Source organism: Myotis yumanensis, unplaced genomic scaffold (genome assembly GCF_028538775.1).
Source record: "Myotis yumanensis isolate MYYU_CA2020_CCGP unplaced genomic scaffold, mMyoYum1.0.hap1 SCAF_4, whole genome shotgun sequence".
Taxonomy (NCBI): domain Eukaryota; kingdom Metazoa; phylum Chordata; class Mammalia; order Chiroptera; family Vespertilionidae; genus Myotis; species Myotis yumanensis.
This window is the reverse complement of record NW_027223755.1, coordinates 85495207-85522029: the sequence shown is the minus strand read 5'-3', so window position 1 is coordinate 85522029 and position 26823 is coordinate 85495207. Positions and strand designations below refer to the sequence as shown.

General features: G+C 44.0%; 1 protein-coding gene across 6 annotated transcripts in view; it reads right to left on the bottom strand.

Annotated features, from left to right (window-relative positions):
* Positions 1 to 21650: 21650 nt before the first annotated feature.
* AUTS2 (activator of transcription and developmental regulator AUTS2) overlaps positions 21651 to 26823 on the bottom strand; it is a 1107415-nt gene continuing 1102242 nt past the window's right edge. For all 6 annotated transcript variants that reach the window (XM_070412831.1, XM_070412836.1, XM_070412833.1 and 3 more), the window contains one exon: positions 21651 to 24759. In XM_070412831.1, the coding sequence (XP_070268932.1) occupies positions 23511 to 24759 (1249 nt within the window). In that variant the 3' untranslated portion in view covers positions 21651 to 23510. The remainder of the gene's footprint in view (positions 24760 to 26823) is intronic.

Genomic DNA, 26823 nt, shown 5'->3' with positions numbered 1-26823 from the left:
GAGGTGAGTCAGGTGTGGCCCATGTTCTTGATGAGTTTCACCTGCTCACCCGGAAGTGGTTCCCCAGGAGGTCACGGAGCCGAGGGTCTGTGCGGGCGGGACCAGGGCCGGCAGCTCCACCAGGGCCTCCTGGCTCAGGCTCCTCTCCAAGGCCAGGGCGGCTCCGTGGCGTCCTGAGTGTCGCCCACTCACCTTGGGGAGGCTTCCGCACGTCCTGGAAGAGAACGCGGCCACCGCGCTGGCTGTGCCACTTTAAGAGCCGCTCAGCGCCTCGCGCTTCTTCTCCGCCAACTCGAGGAGGAAGCGGCCTCGCCCTCCAGAGCCACAGCGTCGCGGTGGGAATAGAAGCCCCGAGAGAGGTAGGTGTGGGAGCCTCCACCTCGGTGGGATAATTCTGAGGAATTGGGAGCCCATGGTTGTCCGGCAGAAAGGAGTTAAGGTAGAAAAGACAAACGGCGTGTTGGCTGGTCTCCGAGGTGGTTCTGAAGGTGGTGACTGGATGAGACGCTGGAGAGGCCGGAGGCGGGAAGAAGGGGCGTCCCTGGGTCTGTTCCGTCCAAACACTGTTGACGCAAGAGACAGATGCGGGGTGCTGAGGGCACTGCCTCTCTGCTTGTTGTTTGTTTGTTTATTTTGTGTTCTTTGGAGTTGGGAACTTGGTTTACTTTCAATATTTCATTAATATTGATATAGTTTTAGGCAATAAATTTTCTTTGGTTACTCTTCAAAGGTATCCCATGAATTCTGACATACATTATTTTTGCTACTATTATTTTGGGAAAAGCACATAATTTGGGTCTTTCCTTTTTCTCCCAAGAGCTGTTTGATAAAGTCTTTATTTTCTATTTTACTAATTTCTAGTTTCATTGCATTGTGAGGGGAGAGTGTTGTTTACATCGTTTTGCTTTATGGAACATATTGATGCTTTCCTCACGACCCAATAAGCTGTCAATTTTGCAGCTGTTCCTGTGCACTTGAGAAGAATATATTTTCTATATTACCACCATATAAAGTCCAAATTATACTGTGAAAATGTATTGATTTTGTTATTTAGGTCTTCTATGTTCTAATTTATTTTAGCCCTGTGGTGTGATAAATTACGTAGAGGCATTGATAATTTCCAAGTGCACCACCTGGAAAACTATACCAGAGTCAGTGGAGCAAAAGTCTCCCAGACCAAAATAAGATGCTTGAATCACATGATTTATTAAATCAGTTTAAAACACAGCAAGAATCAAGGGGAAAGAGGGGGTAGGTCAACACCCCCAGCATAGGCTGCAAGTGAGGGAGAAAGGCCATATGACTGAATACTGAGTTATGTTATGTCTCCCTTTCTCTGCTGCACCAGCATTCCAGAATCATCAGTGGTGTGGTTCCAAGGACCAGCAAGGAAGCCCAATAGAACAGAAGGTGTTTGGACCAAAATATACACTTAGCTTAACAGAAAGACACAAGGGCATATACCCTTTGGGCACAGCTGTAGCTCATCAATTAAACTCCTAAACATGGGGATTTTATTTGCATTTCAGGAGCTGAGCACACCTGGGATTGAGTGGGATAATTTTAAGGAGTCATCAATGGCTGGCCAATTTAGACACCAAATAGGTATCATCCTATAGATGCCATGTCCCATACCTTATGACTTTGTCTTTCCATCTTTCTAATTCTAAGTACCTATATGGTATCCTTGTCCCATCCTGTATAGCACATACCATATTCTACAGGTTAGAATTTTCTAGCTATATTTAGCACAAGTTAATTCCTTTCTCACTGTCTTTACTTAATCACCTTATGAGTTTCATCCACTCAGTTTTTTTCTTGTTTCCTAAAGTAGACTTAAATATTCTCAAACAATAAAACAAATACAAATTGTATGTGCACTTGATCTATCTTGGCTTGAGAGTGCTGTAGGGTTGCCTATCTTTTCTCTATTCTTCATTTTATTTTTAAAAAATCAATTTCAGAGAGGAAGGGAGAGGGAGAGATAGATAGAAACATCAATGATGAGAGAAAATCATTGATCAGCTGCCTCCTGCACGCCCCCTGCCACCCCCCCCCACCCCCCCTGCACTGGGGATCAAGCCCACAACCCAGGCCATGTGCCCTTGGCCAGAATCAAACCTGGGACCCTTCAGTCCACAGGCCAACACTCTATCCACTGAGCCAAACCAGCTAGGGATATTTTATTTTATTTTTAATTTAAATTCTTTAGTGTTTAAAGTATTACATATGTCTCCTTTTTTCCCCCATTGACCCGCCCCCAGCCGCTCTCACCCCCCAGAACATGCCCCCACCCCCCTATTGTCTTTGTCCATTGGTCATGCTCATATGCATGGATACAAGTCCTTTGGTTGTTCTTTTACGTCGCCCCCCTCCCCCTCCCTGCCTTCCCTCTGAGGTTTGACGGTCTGTTCAATGCTTCTATGTCTCCGTGTCTATTTTTTCCCCTATCAGTTTATGTTGTTCATTATATTCCACATGAGTGAGATTATGTGATATTTATTTTTCTCCAACTGGCTTATTTCACTTAGCATAATGCTCTCCAGGTCCATTATGTTGCGAATGGTAAGATTTCTTTTTTACAGCAGCATAGTATTCCATTGTGTAGATGTACCACAGTTTTTCAATCCACTCATCTGCTGACGGGCACTTAGGCTATTTCCAAATTTTAGCTATTATAAGTTGTGCTGCTATAAACATAGGGGTGCATACATTTTCTCTGATTGGTGCTTTGGGTTTCTTAGGATATATTCCTAGAAGTGGGATCACTGGGTCAAATGGCAGATCCATATTTAATTTTTTGAGGAAACTCCATACTGTTTTCCACAGTGGCTGCACCAGTCTGCATTCCCACCAGCAGTGCATGAGGGTTCCTTTTTCTCCGCATCCTCGCCAGCACTTGTCGTTTGTTGATTTGTTGATGATGGCCATTCTGACAGGTGTGAGATGACACTTCATTGTGGTTTTGATTTGCATCTCTCAGATGATTAGTGACTTTGAGCATGTTTTCATATGTCTCTCGGCCTTCTGTATGTCCACTTTAGAAAAGTATCTATTTAGGTCCTTTGCCTACTTTTTGATTGGATTATTTATCTTCCTTTTGTAAGGTTTTATGAGTTCCCTATACATTAAACCCTTATCGGATGTAACATTGACAAATATGTTCTCCCATGCAGTGGGCTCTCTTGTTGTTTTGTTGATGGTTTCTTTTGCTGTGCAGAAGCTTTTTATTTTGATGTAGTCCCATTTGTTTATTTTCTCCTTAGTTTCCATTGTCCTATGAGTTGTGTTGGTAAAGATATTGCTGCTACATATGTCTGATATTTCGCTGCCTATGGATTCTTCTAAGATTTTTGTGGTTTCCCATCTTACCTTTAAGTCCTTTATCCATTTTGAGTTTATTTTTGTGTATGGTGTAAGTCGGTGGTCTAGTTTCATTTTTTTGCATGTATCTGTCCAATTTTCTCAACACCATTTATTGAAGTGACTGTCTTGACTCCATTGTATGCTCTTGCCTCCTTTGTCAAATATTAATAGAGCATAATGGTTTGGGTTGATTTCCAAGTTCTCTGTTCTGTTCCATTGGTCTATATGTCTGTTCTTGTGCCAGTACCAGGCTGTGTTGAGAACATTTGCTTCATAATATAGCTTGATACCTGGTATTGTGATTCCTCCAACTTTGTTCTTCTTTCTCAGGATTGCTGTGGCTATTGGGGTATTTTTTTTATTCCATATGAGTTTTTGGAGAGTTTTGTCTAGGTCTGTGAAATATGCTATTGGTATTTTAATGGGGATTGCATTTACTCTATAGATTGCTTTGAGTAGTATGGACATTTTAATGATGTTGATTCCACCAATCCATGAACACGGTATATTCTTCCATTTGTTTATGTCTTCCTCTATCTCTTTTTTCAACATCCTGTAGTTTTCTGAGTACAGGTCTTTTACCTCCTTAGTTAAGTTTATTCCTAGGTATCTTAATTTTTTTTTTTGTTGCAATGGCAAATGGGTTGTTTTTTCAGTTTCTCTTTCTGTGAGTTCATTATTGGTGTATAAAAAAGCCATAGATTTTTGGGTGTTAATTTTGTATCCTGCTACATTGCCAAATTCATTTATTATATCTAGTAGTTTTTTGATGGAGGCTTTAGGGTTATCTATTTACAATATCATGTCATCTGCGAATAATGACAGTTTTACTTCTTTTCCAATTTGGATAGCTTTTATTTTATTCTTGTCTGATTGCTATGGCTAGCACTTCCAGCACTATGTCAAACTGGAGTGGTGAAAGTGGGCATCCCTGTCTTGTTCCTGTTCTTAGGGGAAATGGGTTTAGTTTTTGCCCATTGAGTATGATGTTAGCTGTAGATTTGTCATATAAGGCTTTTATTATGTTAAGGTATAATCCCTCTATTACCACTTAGTTGAGAGCTTTTATCAAGAAAGGATGTTGGATTTTGTTGAATGCTTTTTATGCATTAATTGATATGATTATGTGATTTTTGTCTCTCAATTTGTTTATGTGATGTGTAACATTTATTGATTTGCAGATATTGTACCAGCCTTGCATCCCTGGAATAAATCCCACTTGGTCATAGAGTATAATCTTTCTAATGTAATGCTGGATCCACTTTGCTAGAATTTCGTTGAGAATTTTAGTGTCTATGTTCATCAGGGATATTGGCCTGTAATTAAATTTCTTTGTAGTGTCTTTATCTGATATTGGGATTAGGGTGATGCTGGTTTCATAGAAAGAGCTTGGAAGTGTGCCTTCCTCTTGAATTTTTTGGAATAGTCTGAGGAGGGTAGGTTTTAGTTCTTCTTTGAATATTTGATAAAACTCCTCTGTGAAGTCATCCAGGGCTTTTGTTTGCTGGAAATTTTTTTAAAATTACTAATTCAATTTCCTTCATAGTTATTGGCCTATTCAGATTTTTTTATTCTTCCTGATTGAGTTTTGGAAGATTGTATTTTTGTAGGCATACGTCCATTTCATCTAGGTTGTCCATTTTGTTAGAATAGAGTTGTTCGTAGTATTTTTTTTTTTTTACAATACTTTGTATGTCTGTAGGGTTGGTTGTTGCTTCACTTCTTTTATTTCTGATTTTGTTTATTTGGATCCTCTCTCTTTGCTTCTTGGTGAGCCTGGCTAGAGGTTCATCAATCTTGTCTTTCAAAGAACCAGCTCTTGGTTTCATTGATCTTTTGTATTGTTTTTTGGGTGTTTTTTTTGGTCTCTATGTCATTTATTTCTACTCTGATCTTTATTATTTCCTTCCTTATGCTTACTCTGGGCTTTTCTTATTGCTCTCTTTCTAATTCTTTAAGTTGTAGGGTTAGATAGTTTATTACCAGTTTTTCTAGTTTTTGAGGTAGGCCTGTAGGTCTATGAACTTTCCTCTCAGGACTGCTTTCATTGTGTCCCATAGATTTTGGACTATTGTGTTTTCATTGTCATTTGTTTCTAGGATTTTTTAAATTTCTTCTTTTATCTCTTTGGTAACACAATCATTGTTTAATAGCATGCTATTTGGCCTCCAAGTACTTGATTTTTTTATTGTAGTTGATTTCAAATTTTATGCCACTGTGATCTGAGAAGATGCTTAATATGATTTCAGTCTTCTTGAATTTGAAGAGATTTTGCCTGTGTCCCAATATGTGGTTTATTTTTGAAAATGTCCTGTGTGCACTTGAAAAGAATGTATATTCTGTAGCTTTGGGGTGAAATGTTCTGAAGATGTCAATTAGTTTTATCAGATCTAGTGAGTAATTTAGGATTGCTTTTTTTTTTTGCTGATTTTTTGTTTAGAGGATTTATCCAGTGGTGTCAATGGGGTATTAAAGTCCCCTCTATAATTGTATTTCTGTAGATCTCTCCCTTGATATCTTCCAGAAGTTTTTTTTTTTTAATTTATTTGGATGCTCCAGTATTGGGTGCATATATGTTTATCAGAGTTATATATTCTTGTTGAATTGCTACCTTTAGTATTATGAAGTGGCCCTCATCTCTTGTTATGGCCTTCACTTTGAGGTCTATTTTGTCAGATATAAGTATTGCTACTCCAGCTTTTTTTTTCCATTTCTATTTTCCTGAATTATATTTTTCCATCCCTTCACCATCAGTCTGTGTGAGTCCTTTGTTCTGAAGTGGGTCGCTTATAAACAGCATATAGTTAGGTCATGGTTTCTTATCCATTCAGCTACCCTGTGTCTTTTGATTGGAGCATTTAATTCATTTATGTTTGAGGTTATTATTGATAGGTAGTTGTTTGTTGCCATTTTTATTCTTTATGCCTGTGTTCCTTTTTCACTTTCTATTTCTTCTTTTTGCAGGAGTCCCTTTAGCATTTCTTGCATTGCTGGCTTGGTGGTAATAAACTCCCTTAGCCTCTTTTTGTCTATGAAGCTCCTGATTTCACCTTCAATTTTGAATGATAGCCTTGCTGGGTATAGTATTCTTGGATTCAGTCCCTTGCACCACTTTGTATATTTCACTTCATTCCCTTCTGGCCTGATGTATTTCTGTTGAGAAATCAATTGATAGTCTAATGTGAGATTTCTTGTAGGTAGCTTTCTGTCTCTCTCTGGCAGCCTTTAAGATTCTTACTTTGTCATTGATGTTTTTTTTTTTTTTTTTTTATTTTCCTCTTAAAGTATTACAAAGGGTATTACATAAGTATCCTTTTTCCCCCCCTGTCATTGATGTTTGCCAATTTAATTATGATGTGTCTTGGTGTCGGCCTTTTTGGGTTCATCTTGTTTGGGACTCTGTGTGCTTCTTGGACTTGTGTGACTTTTTTCTTACCCAAATCAGGGAAGTTTTCTGTCATTATTTCTTTAAACAGGTTTTCTATTCCTTCCTCTGCTTCCTCTCCTTTTGGCACCCCTATTATGTGGATGTTGTTTTGTTTTCTGTTGTCTCAAAGTTCCCTCATGCTCTCCTCTTACCTTTTAATTATTTTTCTGGTTGCTACTCTGATTGGGTGTTTTTTTCTACCTTTTCTTCTAACTCGCTGATTCAGTCATCAGCTTCTTCTAGTCTACTGTTGAAACCTTCCGGGGTGTTCTTTAATGCAGGTATGTCATTCTTCATTTTCTCTTGATTCTTACACATGTTGGTGAATTTGTCTTTCATCCTTTTTAGCATCCTTATAACCATTGCTCTGAATTCTTTCTCTGACAAATTGCTTGCCTCTGTTTCATTTATTTTCTTTTCTGGTGGTTTCTTCTTTTCTTTTGTATGGGGGTTGTTTCTTTGTCTCCCCATTTTTGCTCTTCCTCTGTGATTGTTTCTAGGTATTAGATAAAACTGCTATGCCACTCAGATTTTTCAAGTGTGTCTTATATAGTAGATGCTTCGTAGAACCCAGTGATGCAGTCTCTCAGGTCTTCTGGGCTGGGTATTCTAGGGATGCCCCCTACTTGACCCATTTGGGTTCCCTTGATGTAGTTGGATCTTCAGTGTTATTGTCCCATTCATGGATGGAGTCTCCTCCCAGGGTGTCTAATTATGTGGCTCGCTGTCTACCATGTTGTGCCAACCACTATGGAGGTGTTGACCGAACAGCACAAATACAACTTGACAAGACACGACACAAAGGGAACAAAACACAAAAGTATACACAGCACTGATAACCCCAATAAAAGTGACCACCAAAGAAAAGAGAATTAGGAGAGAGAAAATAGAGCCAAAATGATATGGAGAAAAAAAAAGGTAAGAGAAAAAAATATGGGAAGGAAACACCACAAAACAAACAAACAAACCAAAAAATGCAAACAACAAATACCCAGAAAAAGGGAGGGACAGAATTTGTAGAGGCAGAGCTTATATACAGAAAGTAAGGTTAAGGAATTGGGTGAATAGGAGAAGGACAATGGTTCAGTGTAGAGGAGATAGAAAGAGAATGAGTGGATAAGAAGAAAAGAAAAATAAATAAGATTAAAAAATTTTTTAATTTATTCACTTATTTTTGGAAAAGGAGAATAAAGGAGAGAGCAGATAGGCTTGATTTTAGTGAGTGAAACTAATTAAACAATTAGAAGAAGAGAGGAAGAGAGGAGAGGGAAAACAAAGCATTAAAAAATTGACTAGCGAAGAGAAAAGATGTATCATTGCCAAATATGTTCTATACAGTGGGCTCCCTTTTGGTTTTGTTGATGGTTTCTTTTGCTGTGCAGAAGCTTTTTATTTTGATGTAGTCCCATTTGTTTATTTTCTCCTTAGTTTCCTTTTTCTTAGGAGATCTATCTATAAACATATTGCTATGAGAGATGTCTGAGATTTTGCTGCCTATGGTTTCTTCTAGGATTTTTGTGATTTAATGACTTACATTTAAGTCTTTTATCCATTTTGAGTTTATTCTTGTGCATGGTGTAAATGGTGGTATAGTTTCATTTATTTTTTATTTTATTTTTTTGCCTTTGTCCAATTTTCCCACACCATTTATTGAAGAGACTGTCTTGACTTGATTGTATGCTCTTGCCTCCTTTGTCAAATATTAATTGAATGTAATGACTTGGGTCGATTTCTGTGTCTCTGGTTTTTGTTTTTTTTTGTGTGTGTATGTGTGTGTTCTTTTTCATTGATCTATATGCCTGTTCTTGTACCAGTATCAGGCTGTTTTGATTACAGTGGCTCTGTAGTATAACTTGACATCTAATACTGTGATTCCTCCAACTTTGTTTCTCTTTCTCAAAATTGCTGCAGCTATTCGGGTCTTTTTTTTTTTTTGATTCCATATAAATTTTTGGAGTATTTGTTCTAGCTCTGTGAAGTATGCCATTGGTATTTTAATAGGGACTGCATCATTGGTATTTTAATAGGGACTGCATTGAATCTGTAGATTGCCTTGGAAAGTATGGACATTTTAATGATGTTGATTCTACCAATCCATGAATACAGTATATTCTTCCACTTGTTTATATCTTCTTCTATCTCTTTTTTAAAATGTCCTAGAGTTTTCTGAGTACAGGTATTTTGCCTCCTTAGTTGAGTTTATTCCTATCTTAATTCTTTTGTTGCAATGGTAAATGGGATTGTTTGTTTAGTTTCTCTTCCTGAGAATTCATTATTGGTGTGTAAAAAAGACATCAATTTTTGGCTGTAGGTTTGTCATATATGGCCTTTATCATGTTGAGATATGCTCCCTCTATTCCCACTTTGCTGAGAATTTTTATCAAAAGTGGGTGTTGCATTTTGTCGAGTGCTTTTTCTGCATCTATTGATATAATCATGTGACTTTTGTCTTTAATTTATGTTTTATCACGTTTATTGATTTGTGAATATTGTTCCAGCCTTGCATCCCTGGAATAAATCCCACTTGGTCATCGTGTATGATCTTTTTAATATATTTCTGGATGCAATTTGCTAATATTTTGTTAAGGATTTTAGCATCTATGCAGGGATATTGGCCTGTAATTCTCTTTCTTTGTAGTGTTTTTATCTGGCTTGGGAATTAGGACAATGCCGACCTTAAAAAAAGAGTTTTGAAGTGTTCCTTCCTCTTGCATCTTCTGAAAAAGTTTGAGGAGTATAGGTGTTAGTTTTTCTTTGACTGTTTGGTAAAACTCACCCGTGAAGTCGTCCAGACCTGGGCTTTTGTTTGCTGGGAGTTTTTTTGTTTTTTGTTTTGTTTTGTTTTGTTTTTTATTACTGCTTGTATTTCATCAGTTGTTATTGGCCTATTCAGGTTTTCTGATTCTTCCTGATTCAGTTTTGGGGATTATATTTTTCTAGGAATTTGTCCATTTCATCCATTTTGTTGGAATAGAGTTGTTCATTGTATTTTCTTACAATCCTTTGTATTTCTGCACTGTCGTTGGTTACTTCTCCACTTTCGTTTCTTATTTTATTTATTTGTGTCTTCTCTCTTTGTTTCTTGATGAGTCTGACTAATGGTTTATCAACTTTGTTTATACCTTCAAAGAACCAGCTCTTGATTTCATTAATTTGTTGTATTTTTTAAGTCTCTATGTTATTTATTTCTGCTCTAATCTTTATTATTTCCTTCCTTCTACTTACTCTAGGCTTTTCTTGTTGTTCTCTTTCTACTTCTTTAAGGTGTAGGGTTAAATAGTTTATTGCTGATTTTTCTTTGTTTTTTTGAGGTAGGCCTGTAGTGCTATGAACTTCCCTCTCAAGACTGCTTTTGGTTTGTCCCAGAGATATGGGGTTGTTATGTGTTCATTTTCATTTGTTTCCAGGAATTTTTTCTTTCTTTCTTGATCTCGTTGGTAACCCATTCATTGTTTAACAACATGCTATTTAGCCTCCAAGTGTTTGGATGTTTTTGGATGTTTTTACTGTAGTTGATTTTTAATTTCATTTCACTGTGATCTAAGAAGATGCTTGATATGATTTCAATCTTCTTGAACTCGTAGAGACTTGTTTTGTGTCCTAACATGTGGTCTATCTTTGTGAATGATCCATGTGCACTTGAGCAGAATGTATATTCTGATCCTTTGGGGTGAAATGTTCTATAAATGTCAATTAAATCCATCTGATTCAGTGTGTCTTTTAGAGTCTCTATTTCCTTGTTAAGTTTTTGTCTGGAAGATTATCCAGTGAAGTCAGTGGAGTGTTAAAGTTCCCTACTATTATTCTATTGTTGTCGGTCTCTCCGTTTAAGTCCTCTAGAAGTTTTTTTTAAAAACATATATTTAGTTGTTCCTATGTTGTGTGCATATGTTTACCAGGGTTATATCCTCTTGTTGGATAGATCCCTTTAATATTATGTAGTGACCTTTGTTGTTTCTTGTGATGGCCTTCATTTTAAAGTCTATTTTGTTGGATATGGGTATTGTGACTCCAGTTTGCTTTTTCTATCCCTTCACTCTCATCCTGTGTGTGTCTTTGTTCTCAGGTGGATCTCTTGAAGACAGTGTATAGTTGGGTCACGTTTTTGTATCAGTTCAGCTACCCTATGCCTTTTGTTTGGAGCATTTAGTCCATTTAAGGTTATTATTGACAGGTACTTATTTATTGCATTTTAACTATGTGTGGCTAGGTTTCTCTCTCTGTTTCTTCTCATTACAACATTGCCTTTAGCATTTCTTGTAATGCAGGCTTGGTGGTGATATACTCCTTTAGCCTTTTTTTTTTTTGGTCTGGGAAGCTCTTTATTTGACGGTCTATTTTGAATGATAGCCTTGCTGGATACAGTAATCTTGGTTTCAGATCCTTGCTTTCCATTGCCTTGAGTACTTAATGCCATCCCTTCTGGCCTGTAGAGTTTCTGATGAGAAATCAGGTGTTAGCCTTATGGGAACTCCTTTATAGGTAACAGATTGCTTTTCTCTTGCTGCCTTTAAGATTCTTTGTCCTTAATTTTTGGCATTTTTAATTATGATGTGTCTGGGTGTGGACCTATTTGGGTTCTTCTTGCATGGGGTTCTCTGTGCCTCCTGAACTTGTGTGACTTTTTCCTTTACCAGGTTAGGGAAGTTTTCTGCCATTATTTCTTCAAACATATTCTCTGTTTCTCCCATTCTTCCTCTTCTGGCACACCTGCTATTCTAATATTGTTAAGTTTCATGTTGTCCCACAGCTTCCTTAAGCTGTCCTCCTGGTTTTTGTTTTTTTCTTTTTGATTCTCTGATTGAGTGATATTTTCCACCCTGTCTTCTAATTCATTGATTCAATGATCAGCTTCCCCTAATCTGCTGTGTTCCTTCCAATGTGTTTTTTTGTGTGTTATGTCATTTTTTTATTTCAGACTGTTCTTTTTCATAGTTACTATATCTTTTTCATGCTGTTGAGCATCTTTACCATCATTACTCTGAACTCTGTTTCAGATTAATTTCTTATCTTGGCTTCATTTATCTCTTCTTCTGGAGAATTCTCTAGTTCTTTCATTTGGGAATTGTTTCTTTGTCTCCTCATTTTGGCTGTCTGTTTGGGTTTGTGACTATGTATTAGGTCAGGGATGGGCAAACTTTTTGACTCGAGGGCCACAATGGGTTCTTAAACTGGACGGGAGGGCCGGAACAAAAGCATGGATGGAGTGTTTGTGTGAACTAATGTAAATTCAAAGTAACCATCATTATATAAAAGGGTAAGATCTTTTTTTTTTTTTTTTAGTTTTATTCATTTCAAACAGGCCCGATCCGGCCTGCGGGCCGTAGTTTGCCCACGGCTGTATTAGGTAGATCCTCTATGCCTCTCAATCTCTAGTGCAGGACAGTGTTAAAAGCTGTTTCTGACTAATTAAATCAGGCAAAGACTCAAAACCTCCAGAAACTGCCTCTGCCTACAGACTGATAGGATTCCAACTAGAATCCCTCCCCCACCCCCACCCCACCATTGTCCTCAGGTGTGGTGAGAATTTTTTTTCAACAGAGTGGGGCAGTTGCTTCTTCCTGGAGGCTAATTGTTATTTTTAGTCTCTTAAGTGGCCTCAGGGCAAGGTATTTTCCAACTGTCTTTCCCCCAGGCAGCACAAATGTCTATGTGGGAAAGATGTCCTCTGCTGCATGAGGGAATGACTCAGCCCAGGAAATTGCCTTCCGAGCTCTAACCCCCCAAATTCCAAATCCTGGTTTCTGCTCTCACAGCTCCAGTCCACTTCACCCTCCCTCTGCTGGAACACAAGGTGGGTGGCTCCATAGGCAATTTTGAGCATTGGTCCTTTAAGAGGGTGTCTGAATTTTCAGCCGTCACTCCTTGGCAGATAGCAACCCCACTGCTTTACACCACCAGGTATTATGTGGGTATCCTTGTCAGTCGGAGAGGGGGTGCTCTCTGCTGGGGGGAATCAGCTTGGGGATTAGATCCCAGAGTTATCAGTGGCAACTCCCCACAGCTGAGATATGTCTCCAGGACTTCAGTTGCTGTCTGTAGGTGCCTGGCCAGCCCTTTTGCACCTCCGCCTCTCCTACTGGTCTCTATGCCAGCGGTTCTCAACCTGTGGGTCACGACCCCTTTGGGGGTCGAACGACCCTTTCACAGGGGTCGCCTAAGACCATCGGAAAACACATATATAATTACATATTATTTTTGTGATTAATCACTATGCTTTCATTATGTTCAATTTGTAACAATGAAATTGGGGGTCACCACAACATGAGGAACTGTATTAAAAAGTCGCAGCATTAGGAAGGTTGAGAACCACTGCTCTATGCGGTCTCTACTTTCGGTCCTTAGGTATCAGGTTTCTCTCCTGCGAGTTTTCTGTTGATTATTCAGAAAGTTTTTCTGTATTTTAGTCGTAATTCCAATTTGTTCCTGGGAGCATGTCCGTGCAGCATCTACTTACTCTGCTGCCATTTTTAATCTCCTGCTGTGTACTTTTTAAGCTGGAGAAGAGAAGGCTTTGAAAAGACCATGGGGATAAACATTGATAAAAGCCATTCTTTTTTATTTATTCTACATCAACTAGGGTTTATGCTTTATTAATGTGGTTGCTTTGTTATTTAGTGCACAATATTCATCATTATTGTTTCTATATTTTGAATTGTTGCCTTTAACATTATTGAGCATCCCTCACTGTCATGTTTAAAGCTTTCTTCTGGCATTTCTTTTTCTTTCATGAGTTCCACTTTTGCATTTTCTATTTATGTGTCAATGCTGACTTGAGTTCATTCTCAATGGCCTACAGCAGGGATTAGCGAACTGTGGCTCACAGGCCAGGCGTGGCCCACCGTATGTTTCCGTAAAGCCTGCTGTAAACCGTCTGGCATCGTCATTTATGTATCGCCTGCCGTGGCTGCTTTATGCTACAGTAGCTGAGCTGAGTAGCTATGACAAAGATCCCACGGCCCACAAAAACAAAAATACTTACCATCTGGCCCTTCACAGAAAAAATTCACTGCTCCTGGTCTAAAGGATTAAAAAATAAAATGCAACCTTTTTTAAGTGCACAAAATTTGAATGTTTCCATCAAGAGTGTCAATTAAAGAAAATATTTACAATTAAAATTTATTTTGCATATTTGCAATTACTTGTACATATTCAAAATTCTCTTAAAGTTAGAAATCAAAAGATAAATGTTAATGAATGAATATCAAAGTTTCATATAAAATTATTTAAATAACGCTATTTTAAATAGTCACAGGGATTGTACAGCACAGGGAATATAGTAAAAAATACTGTAATAACTATGTATGGTGCCAGGTGGGTACTTGAAATATTAGGGGGAATACTTTGTAAAGCATATGATTATCTAACCACTATGCTGTACACCTGCAACTAATATAAGATAATACTGAATATAAACTATAATGGGAAAATAAAATTAAAAAAATATATAATGGTTAGCAATCCTAGTATTTGTTGTCAGTGTAAAGAATCATTATTGTGCTTTATCCTTGTTACATCTGGTCTTATATATATAGACATTTAAGGATAATAATAACCATTTATTATTTCCAAATGGCCCTCAGTTGCCTCATGTAGAATGATGTGAATAGTTTGCTAAGTTGTGTGAGCCTCGTGTTAGAACAGCAAGAAAAGTGAGGAATTGGAAGCTCCACAAGAGGGAGGCAGCCTTGCGTCATGCAGGCAGATATTATACCAGCGCTGTCCCGGGGGAAGGGTTTGACCAGTTAGTCAATGGTTTTTTCTTTTCGTGAAGCATCCCCACCACTCCAGTCCTGCCTGCTGTCTGAGCAGAGGCTGCCTGCAGTGCTGGCTGGCACTACCCACAAACTTGGTGGTGCCCAGAAGCTGCCACCTTTTGTCTTGAGGACCCAGTGCAAGAGATGTGGAGAGCGTGTGCCTGGGGCTGGAGTGAGCCCTGAGGGAGGACGCTGAGGGGTGGCTTTACACTTTGCCCTGCTGCACACCGACTCCCAAGTGGCAGAGCTGGCCACGCTGTTTAATACGTGTGTGTGTCCAGATAAAAGGCTCCCTTGCCCGAGTCTAGCAATGACACAGGCGGGGCCAGGCTCCAGAAGAGACCCCGACTTTGAGCAGTGGGGTTTTGACATTAGTTAGGAAAGCCCTGGCTCCTTCCGTGGAACGGACGGGGGCTAGGACATGTAGCAACAGGACATGGCAGAACCCCAGCTCCAGCCCTTTGCCTCCAGCTGAACGTTCCTGATTTGAGCAGAGGGGTTCTTGCTACCCAGGGAGTCGGGGCTGGGGTCTTGCCTTGCTGCTCTCCTGGACTGAGGGCTCACAGGGGCCACAGCTGGTGTCCAGGGAGTTTGGCGGAGGCCAGGTCCCGTCTGAAACGCCAGACTGAGGGATCCGGCACCACAGCCACCGGGACAGTGGGGCGCAGGCATGACTTCCAGGCCTTAGGCCCATTGCCGGCAGGGACATTGTGTGGTTCACTCTCACTGGATTTGGCCCAGGCATGGGGTGGCCAGAAGTACATTTCACCAAGATTGAGCTTTAGCCGAGGGTGAGTGGTTCCACAAAGCAAGAGAGAGCATGGATGTCTATGGGGGAGTGCTTATGACCTTGCACCCACTGGGGGGTGAGGGCGGGTGTCGTGGTGCTGAGTCCCAAGGAGGCTGGGTGCATAGGTGGCAGCAGGCGACTGTGGGGCTGGGGTTCTCAAGGGAAGAACAGCAAAACCTGGGCTCCGGTGCAGCACCTGACGTGAGATTTGGGAGGTGCTGAGTTACTGATGGTGCCAGGACCTGAGGGACCACAGAGTGAGGGCTGTGCCGGAAGTGCTGTTGGGGAGGATGGCAGTGAGCCGGGGACATCTCAGGGGCTGAATGGTCTGTCTGTTTGGGTTTGTGACTATGTATTAGGTAGACCCTCTACGCCTCAGATGATTGCCATCAGGTGTTAGGGCATTTGGGGAGTGTTCTAAAGGAAGATGACCTTTGCCCCCCTCAGGCCAAAACAAGAAAATGCCCCTCTCCCCCCCATGTCAGAGAGCTGCCCGTGGGGAGCAGGAAGGTAGCGAAGGTCTGGAGAAGAGCAGATGGAAAAGGGGGTTGTGCTAAGGACTGACCAGGATGTGAGGAGGATGGGCATGGAGTGGAAGGAAAGGGGTGCCGAGAGCCTGAAGGACAGGAGATTAGCATTTAAAGGCGCCATGAAATTAGAACTGAGGTCAAAGGTGGAGGGTGGGATGAGGCTGAGTGTGGGGCTGCCTGGAGCCTGCAGGTATAGGCAAGGAGGCAGGAGAGGGAGCAACACGCTTGTGCCCCCTGGTGGTGGCAGCCTGCAGAGGGGCCACAGATGCAGGGGGAGCCCAAGTGGGACTGTCTGGTCCACTGGCCTCTGGAGAGGTGATGAGACTGGAGGGCTGATACCACTATGTTTAAGCTCAGGGATGTCTGAGTGGGGCTGGAGCCGGAAATGAAACGCCTGTGGATGGCAGGTCTGTGGCACCACCAGGGTTTGACTTCACGTGTGAGTGGAATCTACCCTCACGACACCCGGTTCATCTTTCTGAAACATTATTCACAGAAACAGGTGGTTCCCAGTTGCTCGTAGGATGAAGTTTACAGTCCTAGCAAGCAAGACCATTAGTACCAGACCCCAAAGACCTGTCCGGATTCAGCTTTCGTGCTCCTTCCTGGGAATTCCTCTCAAACATGACTCACGTGGTCCTGTTCTCATCTTTCCTTCCATGAACATTGCCAAAGAAAATGCTATTTTTGTCTTAATTAACTTGTCACCTTTTTTTTTTATGCAGACTGACTCCTTTTATTTTTATTTTATTCATTTTTTTAAATTTTGTTTTATTGCTTAAAGTATTACAAAGAGTATTACATATGTCTCCCCCCGCCGCTTGACATTCCCCCAGCCTCCCCTACCCCCCAGCGTCTGTGTCCATTGGTTATGCTTATATGCATGCATACAGTTCCTTCGGTTGATCTCTTACTCCCCGCCCCCCCAACCCCCCAACCCTCACCAGCCTTCCCACTGAACTTGTCACCCTCTTGTCTGCTCCTGGATGTAAGCCTACCAAGGAGAGAGGGGCCTGGTCTTTTTGGCTCCGGCTGGAGCCCCAGCCCCTAGCGTGAGGTTGGCCAATGGGACACCCTCAATGTTTGTCAAATAGATGGCTGTCCATTTATTCTGCTCCCACTAACGTATTCATGGACTCTGGCTGCTACTGGGTGTGTGAAGTACAGCGAAGGCATCCTTGCTGCATTATTAGCAGGTGAAGATCGTCGGGTTGGGTACAATTCCAGGGAAGAATGCTGGTTTTTACTTCTCTGGATGTCACTCTACCACCTGGAACTTTAACAAGTTTAGTTCCACTTTACAAATGAGATGGGAGAATACTGTTTTCAACAACTTTTATACTAAGCATCACGTATCCACAGTCACAAACTGCTCATCAACATCTGCCCAGCATTTATGGGAGCCGTGTGGACAGTGCCACATGGGATGCTGGGGGGCGGCTGCAGGCAGCTCAGGGCACATGGTCCCTCAGGACATGGGCTCAGTGGGGCCACGATTCTGGTCAGCTACATAAAATTTCGGTATTGTAAATTCTGGCCCAAATACAACAAGTTGTTGGGCTGCTTTGGACCACACAAGCCACCAATTAAAAAAAAGATCTTAGCTGTACAGACTTGGATAATCACAGTTCTTGGTTCATGTCATATTCTCATCCTTAAGCCATGAATGAAACTGTCTCCTTGTTTCATTCATTCACTCACTCACTCATTCATTCAATTCAGGCCATCAGTTTGCAGCCTCTGGAATATATGTGGTGCTAAGCCCAAGTGCATGTTAAATGTTCCTGCAATTGCTGTTTATGTGGCTAATTAACTCAGCAAGCCTCCTCAGCAGCAACACAGGGCCATGGTTGTGGCGTCGGTTCGGGGAGAGGGTCTGTATCTAGGTTATGCACTTGAACACGGGCCAATTACTTCATCTCTCTGGGCCTCATTTTCCTCACTTTCCCAATGGGGTTATACCCTGTAAGGTCTTTGAAACATTAAGGGAGATGATCCATATTAGGAGCTTGGTGCATGCAAAAGGCACTCAGTTAACACTGGCTACTACTATCTTCATGGTACAGAGAGGCAGAGGCAGACCTCTCGGGCCATGTCACAGTGTTAGTGACCCATGAATTAGTGACCACGCAGCAGCGAGGAACCGGGATGGACCTGGAAGCACAAAACGCCCTCCTGGCTCAAACGCGTGACAACCTCTCTGCGATCCAGCAGGATCCTGGGTTGGGCTAGCGGGTGGAGAACAGTTTCTCCAGGGAGTCAGCTCCTTAAACCACTGATCACTGGGCAGCACCCTCAGTGTCAGATTCAGGAGGCTGGAGGGAGGGGTTGAGACGTGCACCTCTCACAAGTTCCCAGGGGCCACACTTTGAGAACCACCAAACCAAGCAATTAACTCTGATGAGGGACAAGGGGCAGTCAGGGGAAGCTTCCTGGGGGTGAAGGTCATTGAGGCAAGCCTGCTTGCAGGATGACAAAGAGAAAGCAGAGGGAACCAGGACCCAGAGGTGTGTGAGTGCCCAGTGTGTGCTGGGAAAGGCAGGTGATGAGGCCGACAGGTGTCCAGGCAGCACAGGTGCAGGCGGCACAGTGTGAAGGGTGGTCAGGGAGGGATCAGGTGAGAGAACAGGGACATGTCATGGGATAAGAGCAGACATCATTGGGATCTTCCGCCCAGGTGAGCCTCACCCCCTTTAAAGTCTGGGCCTTTCTTCTGTGACACGGTTTTCAAACTAGGGATCGAGACCCATGATTTCCAAAGACACCAAATGAAGTAGTGGGTGCAATCAGCATAAAAAAATGAATCAGAAGAGAATAGAATCTTAAAAATCCAGAGCCCCCACATCTCGCCAGTAACAATGCACAGAACAAGGGTCTTGTTTCATCACATCTGTTTCAGGGGTGTGTGCAGATGGGTCCTGCATCAGGACGCCCATGCGTTACAGTCAAGGTTGGACAACCAGGCCTCCGTGCAGCCTTCTGTTCACCCACCCAGCCCCAGTGGCTCTATCCACCGGGCACACACCCATTCGGGCCTCTAGAGCTATGGAACCCGGACAGGAGAGGCTGCGAGGAGGTGGAGGACGGTTACACCCGAGGTTTCCAAAGAGGGAGGGCTGAGCTGAAATGGGCAGAGAGACTTTACGGAGGTGCTTGAGTGTGACCTTGCAGGTGGCTCAGGTTCTGAAGCCAGGGCCGCTGAGAAGAGGGAAGAGACCCCTCAGGCAAAGGCAGGTACGAAGTTGCCAAAAAGCACTGGGAATGAATGGTCAGGGTGTGAGAAGGCAAATAAGATTTCAGGAAGCAGCCCGAGGCCCAACGGAGATACAAAGTCCAAACAGAGCTTGGAGAGGCCTCCAATATCCAGTGACAAATCCAGTGAGAGCTGAGGAAGCCGAGGCCTGTCTGCCCAGCACCTGCCTGGGACAGGGACACAGGCCCGGGAGGTGTCAGTGCTGTTCCGGGCCAGCCAGACCCAACCACCGGCTGGGAGGCTGAACTCCAGCGGGCCTGTCAGGCCTCAGGAACCTTTCCGGGCAGGATAGTAGGTCAGACCCAGACCGACAATACTTCAGGTGCCTCAGACTGACCCTGCCTAACCCCCCTCCCCACACCAGGTGAGAAACTGAGTCCCTGCGTTAGAAACCCTGGAAGCACCAACCCCCCTCCTTTTTGTTCTACCAAATGTCAGCAAATGATTGTCAAGAACTTTCCTGACACTGTGATTGCGACCGAGTTTGCAAAAATAAGAAAATACATAGTTCCTTTTTCTTTTGTGGGGGTGGTTCTCTATCCAGTCTGCAATTTTCATCAGCTCTAGGATGGCACACACCAAACCCATCCGCGCCGGTGTGTCTCCACGCTGATGACCTGCATGTTTTCAGGTCTTGTTAGGCTGATGGTCTTGTTTCACACACTAAGAAACAGCTCTGGGGAGGTTCTGCGTTTTGCTCGAGGTCACTGAGTGGAAGGCCCCAGGGTGGCCTTGGGCTCCTGCCTGCTGCTTCAAGGTCTAGCGGGTGTCCAGCAGTTCAGATGCAATACAAAAACTCACCTTGTGTTTACGGTGGCGCCAAAGGAAGCAGCCATTTCGCAGTGTGGATTTGTGTTTGATGATCTAATTTTTTATCTGATAAATCGCCCTGTTCTATTGAAAGGATACTTCCATGTCTAGGAAACTGCTCAGGAATTCATAGGGAAAAAATGATGGCAAACTTTAAAAAAGAGCACGTGTAAAAGCCCAGGTCACTGTTGTTGTCCTCTTTCCTGCAACGGGCTCAATGCCGCCAAGGCTGAATTTTTCAGTATGGACACAGAGAGGTGTGGGGGCACCGCAAGATTCCTACACTTCTTTCTATGCTACATTCGTATCTGTAACATCAACAGCCACATCTTATTTCCTCTCACCCACCTTGATTGAGGCAGAAAAAGGATAAACAGCAAATGCTGTTGCGAATATCCTTCCAAAATGGTAATTATTGCATCATTATGTCGCTATTTTACTTGTCATGTACCATTAGAAGGTAACAAGATCATTGTCAGTCAAAGGCTGTGGAGATAATTAGAGCATCTATAGGTTAGCAGGGAATCAGATTGGTGCTGGTGCCCATCAATGCCGAGGAGCTGAACATAATTAGAGGGGAAATATGCAAAGGATGAGGCGAATCAAGCCCCCGGGATTAAATACCGAGACTGATTTTGAGAGCTGACTCTTCCATGTCCTGACGTTGCAGATGGCGGCATGAAAGGAGGTGTACAACACAAGGCGGTGAGGTCTGCCAGAGACAGCGAACCAACAGTCACGGTGAGTGTCGGAAGGTCCGAGAATTGCCTGATTTGGGAAAACAGTGTTTATCAGGTTTTCCGATCCACTAGTTTTTCTTCAAGCTATTTCCTCTGGTCTGAGAGTCAGGTACTAACACATAAAAGGGAAACTGTGCGAAGTCGGCGTTATCCAAGCAGTCCCTGCTCTACCCGCCATCAACTTTCCAAGCCAGCAAGGCGGTTGCCTCACCCAGAAGCCTTTCCCACGTCCCACTCACCCTTGTGGAGCCACAGGTGCCCAGGGTACCCTCCCATCACAAGTCCTGGCTCCTGGATCCCACCCCCTTTCACTTCTAACACCCACTCAGCAGCCACCCATGTCCCGCTAACCTGGACTGCTTTCCTTGTTCTCCAGTCAGATACAAACACCAATCCAAAATATGCAGAGTCTATACATCCAAACAGAAGCCTCATCAGGCTGACACAGTAAAATTTAATAACTTCTCCATCTTAGAAAAAAACATAAAACCAATTTGAGGATGAGGCAGAAATCTGCAAACTGATGAGAGATGTGCCATGTCATTCAACAAGACACAGAAAAAAGTCAACAAGGGAAAAAACATCTATAAGGTATCAACCCAGGTGAAAGGCAAAGGGACAGGCACACTAAGACTGTGGTCAGAGGCCTGATATCTGGTTTGTCACCAATGCAGAGAAAGCAAATGCTGAGCAGGCCTACTTGCTAACCTGGCCTACACAGGCTCACCTACAATCCAGAAGTACCTTCCCCAAAGCAGTGTTTTGTTTAGAACATAACAAAAATAAAAAAGTTCTACAACTTTTATGGGGCCCGAACGTCTACAGAAACTAGCAGGATGCCTAGGTGGGGCAGCCAGTGTGCGGGGCAGCCTCCGCTCTCACTCGGCTGGGCCCAGGGAGGGTCAGAGCCAGGGCTTGCGAGCAGGGCTCCTCCCTGGGGCCGGATGGCCAGCTCACACAGACAAGCAGCTGAAAGCTTCGTTCACATTTTTTAATAACATGGCACAGTTTACATTACACAAGAAGGCTCCGCCGCTGAGAACATGCTGAAGTCAGTCGCTTCACTTTTCTGTTCACATAGGGTCTAGAAAGGACTTTATTACATACAGGAGAAACAGCAAAAGGTCCGTATAGAACAATCTCTTTACAATACTGAAGCTACCACTACAGTTCCAGTGTACATATTCCTTGGATTCTTTTTCCTTTTTAGTTGTTGTCTTAAAAAAAAAAAAGCCAAAAAAAAAACCACTGCACAACATCTGGAGTTCACAAAATTCTGAAGCTCACAACTAAACCTTCAGTTTACTACTAAAATAGATCTCTCTGCTTATTAGAAACAATGGTCTGTAGTTAACTTTTTTTTTCTCCAAAAACAGGATAACAACGTCAGATAGCACTTTAATATACTAGAAGACCAATGGAACTAATTTTATTTCGTACATATATTTTACAGTCCAGTAGACAAGATATATTGTATTTCTCTGCTAGTAAAGTCATATTCTCTCCAAATATGTAGACAAGAGGCTTAATGTATTATAAAAGTATTATGAGGAGACATTAAGATTGATGCAAACTTAAAAACACACGCACACACAAGACTTTGTCTCAGCCACCTTCCACCCTCGGTAACGCTCTGCTCCGCGGCTCTGCGAGGCCGCTCCCAGACTTTATCACTGACTAGAATACAGGGAGTCACATTAGGAAATGTGCCCTTTTGATCTGTTGGTTACTGAATAGTGAAAACATATCCATCATCTGAGAAAACTCAAAGCTTTCTTTCAGGATCTGTTTGGGTGTGACTGAATCTCATTACAAAACGAGGAAGTGTGTACGGGTAGGAAATAGGACACACTAAAGAAACGCATGGTTCCCACATGAGGTCTGTGTGAAATCACATGACTGATGGTGGTGAGATGCTGGCAACCTGTTCGTGTCCCCTGATTTTGGCATCTGACCACTCCTGGCCTCCCAGGCACTGGCTGCTCATGGCCTCTGACCTCTCTGGGGCCACCCTCTGCCCCAGGAGCCCACAAGCAGCAACTTTAGAGCCAAAATTTCGGCCTGGGGTCCATTTTGCAAAAGAGGATGTTTCTGTATTTGAAAAAATAAGCAAGGAAAACAGAGTCCTATCACATAAGCGCTTGTTCAGGGAAAATATGACCTTAAGTATGTTGTAAATGGATCTGAAAAGGCTCCTTTGAGTTGGGCGGGCTTTTGTGAAAAGCCTGAACATTCATTGCATAGTTGAAGGGTTTAGCTGTCTCTAACAATACAGGGGAACACAGCCGCACGGACCGTGTTCACTGAGATTAAGTTTGCAAAGAGCACATTTTAAGAAGTATTAATGTATTATGTTACTTAATCTTTACCTATTTACATTTGTACAAAGTAAAGCTTTCATCTTACCCTTTTGCATATATGAACCCTTAGCTCATGAAGCAATCTTTTTTTTACACAACTATGTACAAGGCCTTCCCTTCTCCTCTGAAAGAGCTTGCACGGTGGCTCGTGCGGACTGCTGTCTGTCTGTTTCCTCCCCAATGAACACATCAGTGTGTGTTGTCATCTTCACTGTTTTGGTTCAAATCAAAAAGTTTTGTACGAGAAACCAAAAGGGTTGGACACATGAGAACATATGACTTGGCTAAAATATCTGAAAAATTTCAACATATAATATACAAAAACATTTCAAAATCTGCACTGAGTCTATACATTGTTTACAGGGAGAGTTGGGGCTCCTGCCCCCCAGTCCGTCAGGGACGCGGGCGCCCGCTGGCTCCCTCCGCTCCGGGTCTGGCGCTGTTGGTGGGCCTCCTCTCCCGTGGCCTGTTCTCTCCTTATCGCGCTTCGATATCCTTCAGCGTGTGGGAAGGCGGCCTCTCCCTCATCTCTGCCGACAGAGGAGTAGTCCTTCTGGGGGAGACCGGGCGGCCCCCCAGCGTGGAGATGAGTGGGGGCGGCGCGCTCAGCGCGGCGGTGGGAGGGGTCTTGTTGAGGAGTCCGTTCTGGTGCCCCGCGGTGGGGCTGATTCGGGGGTAGTGCATGCTGGGGAGCCCTGGCGTGAGGAGGCTGGGGTGTGGCAGGTGTCCGTCCAGCGAGGCGGGGTGCACGGGGTGCAGCCTCGAGTGCTCGTAGTCCTCCCGGAGCATGTGCAGGCGCTCCCGCTCGTCCAGGTGCCCGCCCCGCTCGTGCTCCCGCCGCGGGTCCACGGACAGCGGGTGGTGGTGGTGGTGGTGATGGTGGTTGTAATCGTGGGGCTCCCTGTCCCTGAAGGAGCGGTCAGCTTCGTACAGCCGGGGGGTCGAGAGACGGTGGAGCGGGTCGTTCCTCAGCAGAAAGTCCCTGCCCAGCGGGTCTCTCCGGTGAATGTCAAGTTCTCGGTAGGGATCCCTCAGAGGGTCCCGAATGGGGTCCCAGTGGAAAGAAGGGTACGGGAACCGCTCTCCGCCCGGGATGGGGCTGATGCCCATGAAGGGCGTCATCATGCGAGTCCTGTCCAGGCTGCCGATGCTGTTCATGGGGTGAATGCCCGTCACCCCCACCGCCATGGGCATGGAAGCCAGGGGCCCCGGGTGCACGCTGGACGAGGAGTGGGGAGGCGGCGGCTCCGAGGACCGGTGGGTCTGCGCGGCCTCCGCGGGGAGGTCGTGGTCTTCCTTGCGCTCCTCCTTCACCTTGACCTCTGAGCTCTTCTTGGGGTTCTCGTAGGCCGGCTCGCTCTTGCGCTGCTCAGCCTCGCGGCTCGAGGTGCTGTTGGGCCTGGCGCCCTCCACGGCAGGGGTCCGCGCGTAGGGCGACGGCACCCGGGCCAGCTGCTTGGCCTCTTCGCCTACGGCTCGCCCCTCGTGGCCGTGGCCGTCCTTCTCGGACAGGTGGCCCTCCTTCGCCTTGTGCTCCTCCGCGGTCAGGTCCTTGCGGGACTCCGAGTGGTCCCTCTCCCTCTCTTTGGATTTGTCTTTCTCGCGAGCCTCAGTGTTCAAATGACCCCTGATCTGTTCAGTGGAGCCGCGGGTGTGTCCCAAGGTGCTCACCGGGAGGACAGGTGCTGGTGAAGGGTGGCTGGAGTGTCTCTTCTCCACACTTTCCCTGCAGGAGGAGGGAGACAGGAAGCAAGTGAAATGGGCTTGTCGGCTGGCCGGGACTGCCAATGACATGGTGTGAAAAGGGTGGCTTGGGACTGGTTCCCACGGTCACCGTGGCAAAGCCAGCCACCTGATCTTACCTCATTGTAGAGGAAGCTCAATGGGGGTGAAGTGCTAGGGGTGAGGGTGAGTGGGGAGTCTCCAGGGAAAATCATTCTCTGTATGTAAGAGTCAGGGGCCTCATCAAGACCCCAGAGGAAGAGTTTCAGAAAGCCAGGTGGCCCGTGGGTGAGTGACGGGCCACAATGCCCACTGGGCTGGACTCTCAGGACCAGCTGGTGTTGAGAACAAAGTTTTGAGAGCCTAAAGGCAAATATGACCTTTCATCACTCTGTCACACAGAGCCAGCGGGAGGAAGAGTTTAACGTGACAACTATGGACATTTCTGTCTCCTGACAGCTGGTTTCAGAGTGAAAAACGCAGACACAGAGCAATCTCCAAGATGTGGTATGTGAAGGGGTTGAAAGGAAACCACGATTTCAGGACTGTGGGGCGGCTAAAGGACTTTTGCATTAGGAAGGACAAGAAAGCCAACACCTGATGAGAAGATGGAGAACGCCAGTAGGACAAGCAGGTCCACAGACACAACCTCCTGGGGGAAATCGAGGACAACTTTAAAAACATCTATGAATGAAAATGTAAACGAATTCCAGAGGCCTATCTTGGGTGGGGGCTGAAGAATACTGGGCAGAAGATGCAAAGCAGTAGAACAACGAGGTAAAACTTGAAGAGGGAAGACTGAGAGTCTGGCAAGACTTAGGGGCCACCCCAGACAGACGCGGGGAGCATGGGGGACAAGCAGGATGCCACGCTGGCTCAGCAGGTGAGAGGCTGCAGTGGGAATTAAGGTTTCCCTAACAAAGTTTGTTTCTAGTGCACGTGCAAAGGCTAAGAAGAGCATCTGTGAAAGGTAAGACTGAAGAAGAGTGTGTTTTATTAGGTTTCCTGACTTTAATCCAAGACAGCGGTTGCCAACCTTTCGGACCTCATGGACCACTGGTCGGTGACCGCGCTGATCCAAGAGGCCATTTAATTCCATTAAGGAAAATGGGAAAGGTTTGCTGCCACACCTATTCTCTCTCCAGACAGCCTGTCTATGGAGACCTCCTGGTCAGGGCACGTCCACTCCAGGCGTGCCTCACCGTGGCCGTTTACAGCTCAGCGCTGCCTGTTACAAATGGTCCTCCCACTGGCCAACAGGTTTTATCCTACTGCCTCGAAGGAAAATTTATAAGAACTCAGTTGTTAGCATGATGGGCTATCTACTAGTCTGTCACTTTTAGAGCTGGCAAAGTTGAACTGTTTAAATCACTAGGATACACACACATACACAACATACAGTTAGAGAAAAATGAAAGATTTGGACAAGATTTGAGTCCGAAGTACCAAAAGGAAACTATTATTAGATATTTTCTGTCAAGCGTATCTTGTGTATTCCTTATTTAGTTGGTTCAAAATGAAAATAGCCTGAAGGGGAAAAAAAAGGAACACACTGTCAAGAATGCTTATGACATTCTTCAGAGAAAAAATAGCGCTTTCCTCTTTACGGCCAATTCTTTTATTAGGCCTGGGTTACCAAGTACAGAGGTACAAATGGTTAGTAAAAATTATCCACCGGCAAAACAAACCCAAACCAGTAATACTGCTTGTTGATGTTCCTCTAAATATAGGTTAGCAAACTTTTATTAGTCATCTGTGAGAGCTAAGGAGTTGAGTTTGAACAAAATTTCAGAAAAATATGATGAGGCAATGCAAACATGACTTTCTCAAAGAAAAAAAAAAAAGAGAGAGAGTGGGGAAAAAGAGAGCGAGAGAGACCTATGCATGGTTTAATGGACTGCACACACGGGAAAGCAAACATGGCGTGGATTCATGCTGTGTGTGTCTGGTCCAGAGCGCCACCTTGCTCTTGTGTAGAGGGAGAGCTATGTTTGGACATCAGTGCTCGCAGGGACGGGAGGGTCTGCATGTGTAACTGCTCTGAGTGGGTACTCCCGCTCTGGTAGGG